Below are 8,872 nucleotides of genomic sequence, written 5' to 3'. Positions count from 1 at the left end.
TGTTTTATATTTTATCCTGGATATGATTTCTGGTATATTTCCAATGTTTCTCTTTTTAAAAAAAATCTTAACTCTGACTTTTAAATTCAATATTCCACCCCGTTTTTTTACCTCTATTAATTTAGAAGTTGCTAGGTTTCACACATTCTTATTTTTTTTGTATTTCTAAAACATGACCTGATAACATTATCACATATTTCAAAGAAAATTACACACGTATTGTACAAAATGTATTTGCTTCATTAGCCATAAAATAATAGAATACATAGAATATCCTAGCCATAATAACAGAAAGAGTTTATTTCTTTTTAATGTAAAGAAACGACGAAAGGCGCTCCTAATCCCCTTGTGTTTATGTGATTGAGGCGAATATGATGTTCTCGCGAGATTTTACGTGCCGTTGAAACGTATCGATAACATATCGCGAGACTGGTGCAGCGTTACCCCATTTTCCAGCTGTCCCTCACTCGATCGGGATTTCTGAACCACAGGAGAATCACCGGAAGGGCTTTCGGTGATAAACCGTCACATTTTGGGAGAAAGGACAACAATTTATGGTCACATAAACACACGGAGAGCTACTTTATACAGCTTTAAGGATGGAAGCTAAACTATGAGGTAAGAAGAGGCAGTAGAGTGTCTTATGTGGAAGAATGTCCCTGAGCGGGCTGAGGTTAGCATCATGCTAACTCCTCTGGTAACGGTCCGTTGGTTAGTTTCTGCTTTTCAACAGGGACCGTTTCATTGGTGTGAACGTTAACCTTTTATATTTGACGTTTTCGGTTTATTCTGATATTTTTATTTCAGCGACAGGACAGAAAATATGCTAACTGCTCGGAGTGTTGGAACTAGCCAATATGCTAATGGTAAATCAGTGCATCTCCTTAATGAAGCCGTTAGTGCTGGTTCCCCTCTGGCCCACTGAGGCTCTTTCTGACCCTCCTTCTTTCATTGCTAACCTGGGATAATGTAGGAGTGTTTTTTTTTTTTTTTTTTTAAGAAAGGTTTTTTTTTTTCTTGTCAAACATTAATCTTGGTGTGTGTCTCAGTGGTCAAATGTAACAAAAAATGCTTAGAAAACCTTCTTAACAAACAAAATGCTGTCTGAGTTTCTCTCTGAGCTGAAGTGAGAACGGATCAGTCCTGTCAGTGTGAACCTCTTCCTTTCTGAGCTCCATCATTCATGCTTTAATGGGGCTCACTGAGGGAGGGAGTCAGCCAGAGCTGGTTTCCATGGTAACGTGGATGCTGACAGTTTTATGGAGGTTTGGGGGTGGCGTGGTCCAAATCAACCAAGGCCCAGACGTAGCGTGCGACCTGAGTTATTTATTTATCTGTTTAAATTGATCACTTTTATCCGGGTCTCTTCTGGTTCCTAAACCCTCTGATCTGCAAGTGGTGAAGTGATCACAAACATTCCAGATGTTGATAAACTTCTGGTTGCTTTCCTTTCTATAAAGCTTTGAACCTATTTCCCCTCTGAAAGAAAAAATAATCTTTATACAAAAAAAAATCTTATGAAATGGTTAAATTTCCATCCATATATTAGTAGAAATTATTTATATTTAAAGTAGAGTTTGTCACACAAGGTGCTTTAAAGCTGATCCTTAATAGAGATGCAGTGATGCGATACTTAGGATAAGGTATCTAATACATTTAATTCAATGACTGCAATGATGCTAATGTTTAAAAATGTGAATTTACTCGCATGGTTAGGTATGCATTTGACTCAGTCAGTTGTATCAGATATCAGCCGATATGCTCAGCACATGTATCAGTTCCAGATTGGATGAGAAATGATGGATCGGTGCGTCTCTGGCTCTTAATGCCGTTTTGCAAAAGCAAATAGAAAACAGGGCGTCATATAAAACCTCCTCTATCATCCTATTTTCGCCTGTTGTTCTGCTCAGCGGCTTGTTGGCATCTTATCATGTGTAACGAAGGATGAAGTTCTCTGTGGAAGCGTTTCTGTCCCAAGGTTGTAGTGATTAGTTATCTTGGTGTTGGTGTGTTCATGATGTGGGACCCAGTGAATCTGATGGCTCTGATGAACTGACACAGCTCACACATCCAAACAGTTTGCTAGTCCTGCTTTATGTGACTCCTTCTGGTTGTCTAACGTTTTTCCTTCTGGGCTTTATGAAGCAGCAAAGATAGTGAGAAATTAGCCTGTAGCTAAACAACATTTATGCGTTTTCATCAAACTTAAACTAACTTCCCTGATTTCTTCAAAGCCATAAGAAATGGAAAATACCATTTTTTGTGTACCAAAATTCTGTTTGTAACACCTTAAACATAAAAATGATTTGTTTTTCATTAATATAAATCCTTAACCTAAGTTTGTTCATGATTTTTTTCTGAGCAAGATTCATTTAGATCAGAGGTAAAACTATAGTTTTTAATAATCGACAGAACGAAAAATCTATTGCAGTTTTATTAATTTCCTACAGTTTTTGATTTGGGACTCTGTTATTTTCTGATTTAAAAAAAAAAAAAGAGAGTTTTTATATCACTTATAATCAATTCTATCCTTTCTATTAAACCATGTTGGCTGTATAAACCTAAACTACTCATTCCTGACTGACAGTCTGCATAGAGCTTTAAATTATAGCCGCATGATCTGTAGAAGATATAACTTGCTCATTATAAAAGTTGCAGGAACAATATTGAATCTGATGAGTCCCTTTTTTTTCTATGCGTTTATTTCACTTTGTCTACATTATGAAGATTTGGTTGGCTGGATGAACCCCCCATCAATGCTGTTTAATTATTATTTTATGTAAAAATTGTGCAAATCTACAGCAAAGTGTTAATGTCTGACACTTAAAATAAATTACTCAGTCAAATATTACATGCAAACAATCCCTTATGATTTCCATATTGCAGACAGGCATATCGCAATGCTGAATGCGATATGCTTTATTGAGCAGTTAGACTGTAAACTGTGTGGGAACCTCCAAACAAAGCATATAAAAACCACAAGTATCAATTTAGTGGAAGACTGTAAAACAAAAAAACAACATAGACAGGTCTGGTTCTTGTATGTTTCGAGGTCTGTGAAGCGGTAGAGTTTCACCACAGGCCCATATACTTAGCTCTGTTTATCCTCCCACAGCATGAGGCTGCCACCATGTTTTCCTGTGGGCGTGGCCTCTTTAGGTACATATCAGCGTTAGTTTAACAACACACCCTGAATTTGGCCAAAAGACAAAGGGTGTGAATACTTTGGAAAAGGCTTTGTGAGTATTCTTAGAGTGCAGCTTAAAGAAACATTCAAAATGTGCACAGATGTCATAAAATGCTCCACTTAAATATTTATAAATGTAGAATGACCGGGGAAGTTGATGTCTGTTCCAGGGATGAAGCAATCCTGACTGTCATGGCCACCATCATACCAGAGGCATGATTCATGACTTTGTCAGCCCTCTTCCGGTGCTCTGTGTGTTCATATTCTTTATCTGAGCTTGAACACTTCCTTTAAGTTCTGTTTCTACAGTCGCTGATCTGGAACGTTCTCTGCTGGTCTAAGGAGAGCTGAAAAGCCCTGTCAGCGCATGTCTGAGTTAAAACGGTCACACCCTGAGTATATCAACAAGTTCCTGTGGGGCTTTAATAAAGCGTGTTGCAGTGTCGGGCCTGAACAGCTGGATGTTAGGGTCTTGGAGGTTGGCACCGTAATGTGTTGGTGTGAAACAGGCCACCCTCAGTGGGAAGGTGTTGGAGGTAGGCAGTGCGCCGCATTAATTATGTGTGAAAGAAATGAGCTATTATTACCAACAACATCATGAACAAAGCATCTTTTAAGATACAATCAACGGATACATCCTGGGTTTTTGGCTTTGAGGTCTAACCTAATCTGACCTTTTATGTTAATCAAACATCTGTAATATATAGTGGGAGTTTTTCTATTCTATGCCTCCCTATTAAATTTTTTTTTGTCTCTTTGCTATTGAAGCCCGCTCTTTCTCTTTTAATCTTTCTCCATGATGGGACCATTTTCATATCTCCCCTTATGCAAATGCTAACCATCAGACTGACCCAGAGACGCTGCTCTGATCCACCTGCAGCAGTAAGGCGGCTATGCACACCATTTACTGGATAGAAATGAAACCACTCAGACCGTTGGTCAGTCAGTTGGACAGACCAGCCGTTTGGGAATCATTCTTAACCCCTGCTTTCCTCAGGGTGAGTCGATGTTGTGCAACTTTAACATGCTAATTGCCCTCCCCGGTAGGGGTGGTAAATACCTTATTTAATCAGATATTATTTAGACTGTCATATATTGTTTATGAACACACAAAAAAAGAGGGAATCAAGCTTAAATCATGGTCAAACAGATAACTCTACACTTACATGTAATAACTTCACATCAACAACTGTTCAAAATATAATGAATATAATTATATATAATAAATATAATAAAATATTTATTAAAAAATATCATTCAGCTCCAAGTCAAATATCTTTTAGTTAAAAACGATTGACTGAAAACTAGTGAAACTCAACTAAACTACTATGTCCAAAGAGGAAGGGAGACATGGTTGGAAACCATAATCAATGAGATGATGCAATGATAATACAGTTCAGCATGGATCTTGTGTTTGAGAACCAAAGTTTATCTTGATCCTTGGCTCCAGTTTTTGGTGCGTCTGTCAGGTTTTTAGCTCCGTTCAGACTTCCAGAAATTCTAACCGGTTTCATCGTACCTAGTTAAGTGAAAGGAACCCCACAGCATGATACTACCACAACTCTGTTTCACTATCAGTGTTAATGTAGTGGTCTTTCTTTTTCACCTTCCATGTTTTTGGCATAAAAACAGACACAAAAAAAAAAACAACTAACCCTTAGATTAGCATCCCTATGGATAAGGCTCTGCTGCAGCTCACTGATATGTTTTGGTGGGGGGTCCAGATGAAACCTGGTCCGAATCGATTTATTAAACATTTTACTCCTCTTATTTCTGCCCATACAAATGGCTCTTTTATTCCTGCTGTGTTGTTTACATCCTGCCTCTTCTTTTCTTCTTCCGCCTTCATTTGTGGCATGGCAGCGTTACCAGGCAACCCACTGGTTTGGCAGGACAGCAACCATCACAGCTCCTCCAGCTTCAGCTAAACGTTTTGACTTGAGAAGTTAGAAGGATTATAAGAAGCATTGATCCTCCAACGCTGTATTTGTATCCAGTACTAATTTGGCCTAAAATCATATCTTTTTGCTGTTGTTAATTTTAGGGCCCTGTCACACCGTGCCGATTTAGATATTGTATGCCCTATGTCACAGAATCTCCTAAAATGCTGGCATACGCTGAACTTATGTATTTTATCTATTTTATACATAGAGTATACATAAGTCCAGAGCTTCTGTCCGACAACAGCCTAACTTCTGCATAACGCGTGGCAGCGTAATGCCCAGTGCATCATTTCATGGGCATTATGAAGCATCAGTTAAAGATGCCCTCCATGATGCGCCTGAGGGGAGCATCAATGCACCCAGAGGTTGATCCATCACACTCACCTTCTGGCTCACCCTATGATGGGGATGAAGTCTGGAGGAGAACTGACGGTTTCCTCCTGTGAACCCCCTTTATACCAAAACGCTGCCAATACACTGGTTAATACAGTAGCTGGAAGTTAGAAACACGTTCAACGCTTGTCTGGAACATGTCAGATACGTTTATGGTTGGAGAGAAGTTCTTGAGAAGTTACACAGAAGTTACGCACAAGTAACTCAGAGGTTTAGGATAAGCTAGACGCCACGACGTATAAGGAACTGACACTGAACGTACGTCAGTAACTGACCTGGAACTGATGGCCCATGTAGAAGCATGCGCTGGCATATGTCTGGAAATTTTTATCTTTCTCAAAATTTCCCGACATACTCGCCGTATGTCGACGTACTCAAGCATACTCCTAACTTATACAAAACGTACCCATAACTTATGCAACATAAGCAAGTGTTTTTGCCCGATTTTTGGTATGTGAGGCATACGCTCATCTAAATCATCAAGGTGTGACAGGGTCTTCAGATTTCTAGGTTATTTACAGACTAAAATAATAATACCACAAACAACCTAAAAATGTTGTCAAATTGTGATTAAATTGGATTATTTGACTTCTATTTGAACACTTATTTAACTTATAAGATCTGCGATTCTGTTGATAAAACAAGTTTCATGTTGATATTAAAAAATGTGAACTTTTCATGTTAAGTTTTCATTCCCATATTTTTCTGATACAGAGTTTAAAATTCTGGTTTGGTTATAATAACCCTTGTCTCTACGTACTATTTTTTCAGTGTAGTCACTCTGTAATCACCATATCTCTGCTGCCTCTTAGCCCCATTCTTGTTGTTGTGCAGACATGACTGTAAAAACCAGATGGTTTCAGAATGATGAAATCTAACGGAGCACTAACCTTTGAATGCAAAACAAAGTGGTTGAAAAGTCTGAGCAGAGGTTGGACCCAGCGGGTCAGGCAGTGCTCTGTTGCTCTGCTGGTTTCCCCTGAGAAGGAGCGGGGCTCGATGTGTTTGTGTGGGGTTACTCTTTATTCCTCTGACCCAGTTCCTGTGCACACTCAGATGATAATAGTAAGCCCACAGACGCCTCACTATTCAGCCTGAGAAGTAGAAGAAACTGTTGCCTTCCTCTCTAACAGGGACTAAACTCATTATTTTTGGACGGTTCAGTTAGATGCTATTTGGGGTAAACTGATAACGCTCTCATTTGCCAAGTGTTGTTTTGTAGTGAAGAGGTCATAAAAGCCACAGCTTGGTAACAGCCCTCCTTAAGCTGCTGCCTGTTGAAATGTTTTTTCCCCATAATGAGCTGCAGGAGCTGAGGAGGCGGTCTGGATCCGATTAGCAAACCTGTGCTCTTACACTTCCAGATGTGTCTCTCTAAAACTAACCGAGAAAGACTTCATGATAAGAAGTGTTGAGCAGAGGGGGAAGTTTCACCAGCTCTTTCTTTGCATCAGACCAGCAGTGGAAGTTAGTCTGCTTGGACATTCATCAAATAAAAGCCCCTCTAACTTTGGGAATGTGAAGCTGAGTAGTTCTAGTCTGATGACATCTGCAAACAGCAGGTGCACAAACAGACACTCACAGCTAAGGCCCAGATATTCATTGGATTCACAATAGAATCACCTTTTAACAAAATGCCACCAAAGGGCATGGGAGCTACAGTGTCTTTATTGCTGCTGGGCACCGCTGAGGGGATGCAACTGTTTTCTAAATATTAGGTGTTGGTCTTGGTGTCATCTTCATCTGAGGCGCTGATGATGGCGTCAACGTGCCTATCCCTGATTCTGATGGTCACAGCTTCATCTCTGAAAAAAACTGTCTCCTTTTTGTTGTAGGCGTTGTGCTTTTGCAGAAGACTGAGTGAACCATGGCACAGTTCCCCACTGCATTCACAGGTCAGTGTGTGTACACAAAATGGTGGGTGGGTGGATAGGGGATTCTCAGAAGAAACCTTTTAATCAACCAAATAGCCTAAAAAAATACAGTGTATTTTTTTTATTTTCTTAAATTAGAGTGTTGGCTCTAAGTTTAATTTGTCAGACGATAAATAAAACTGTAGCTGATTGACAGAAGATGTGTCTGGCTGTCCTCTGCTGGTTACATGTTGGCCATGTTTGTCTCTGAAACATGTCAGAATAATGTTTACATGTGAAGAAGCTGGTAAAACCTAAAGCTTCTACTCTCTGGATGTAAACACAAACCCACAGCAACCAAAATATTATTGTTTAGATAAATATAAGGTTTAAATTAGAGGCATAATAAGTAACAATAGAAGCAGTTTATTTAAAACACACATAAAAATGATCAATAGCATTATTTTATATATTATAGTATTAGGCATTCCCCTTTTGGCATCAGTCTAACTCCATATTGGATTAATATTGTGCCAGCAGAGGGTTGGTTTGGATCTAAATCGGAGTCAAATGAGTCTTTAAATCTGTTGCTCCTTAATGAAAATCTAAACAGGAAGTTTGCAGTCCTCAATCCCTCTGGAAAACTAATGCAGCATCTCATTTGAATCAACAAAGCTATTAGCATGGCCTAGAACATCAAGACTAATAGGCAGGCTTATTATAGAGGAAAACCAGCAACACATTAACAGAGCCCAACCCGCTCCCTCATCATCCCCACCTTTCCACTCACCAGTCAGACTCTGTTTGTCCTGATGACTTTCACCCAGAACTGAAACTTGTGACTCAGTCAGCTCTCTCATCCAGCCTCTGCTCGCCGTCTGACATCAGCCTTCCCTTCCAGATACTAACCATGTGTGTCTGTTAGGACAAGATGTGTTTCTCATCACTGCGGATGAAAGAGCCAAACACGACCAGCAGTTTCACAGCCTCTCCCCGACTGCTGGGGGTTACATAACAGGTAACCAGCTCATCCTAACAGATAAGACATTTATCAGCCCGGCTGAGTCAGAGCCTCCGCTCCACATCCCAGTCCATTTACAGCAGTTACTGTTTCATTTTTCTGTTTTGCTTCTGCTTCACGCCTTGTTTGTGTTTGCCTGTTAGGTGACCAGGCCAGGAACTTCTTCCTCCAGTCAGGCCTGCCCCCCCCTATCCTGGCCCAAATATGGTGAGTCCTGAGGCCCAAAGGAAGCGCTGGGTTTTCTTCATGCTCATAGCTGCGTGAATAAAGAAGTGATCACTTTATCATTAAGGACTAGTGGCGCTAACAGCGCTGTCACATATATACTAGGGGTGGAACGGTTCACAAAATCCACGGTTCGGTTCGGTTCACGGTTTCGTGGTCACGGTTTTCGGTTCGGTATATGTTGATTGTTAGCCTGACATGTTGGTCATGTTGCTGTTAGCATAAACAAAACGTGTTGCACAATGCTTGC

At 40.0% G+C, this 8,872-nt stretch overlaps 1 protein-coding gene across 5 annotated transcripts in view; it reads left to right on the top strand.

Moving 5' to 3' along the window:
• Positions 1-460: 460 nt before the first annotated feature.
• The window catches only part of itsn1 (intersectin 1), a 53,188-nt gene continuing 44,776 nt past the window's right edge, over positions 461-8,872 (top strand). For all 5 annotated transcript variants that reach the window (XM_015392397.1, XM_015392396.1, XM_015392395.1 and 2 more), the window contains exons 1-4: positions 461-618; positions 7,359-7,418; positions 8,302-8,394; positions 8,541-8,604. In XM_015392397.1, coding sequence (XP_015247883.1) covers positions 7,391-7,418; positions 8,302-8,394; positions 8,541-8,604 — 185 coding nt within the window. In that variant the 5' untranslated portion in view covers positions 461-618; positions 7,359-7,390. The remainder of the gene's footprint in view (positions 619-7,358; positions 7,419-8,301; positions 8,395-8,540; positions 8,605-8,872) is intronic.

Source organism: Cyprinodon variegatus, unplaced genomic scaffold (genome assembly GCF_000732505.1).
Source record: "Cyprinodon variegatus isolate N-32 unplaced genomic scaffold, C_variegatus-1.0 Scaffold589, whole genome shotgun sequence".
NCBI lineage: Eukaryota > Metazoa > Chordata > Actinopteri > Cyprinodontiformes > Cyprinodontidae > Cyprinodon > Cyprinodon variegatus.
The sequence above is the reverse complement of the archived record's forward strand: the minus strand, read 5'-3'. Positions and strand labels throughout refer to the sequence as shown.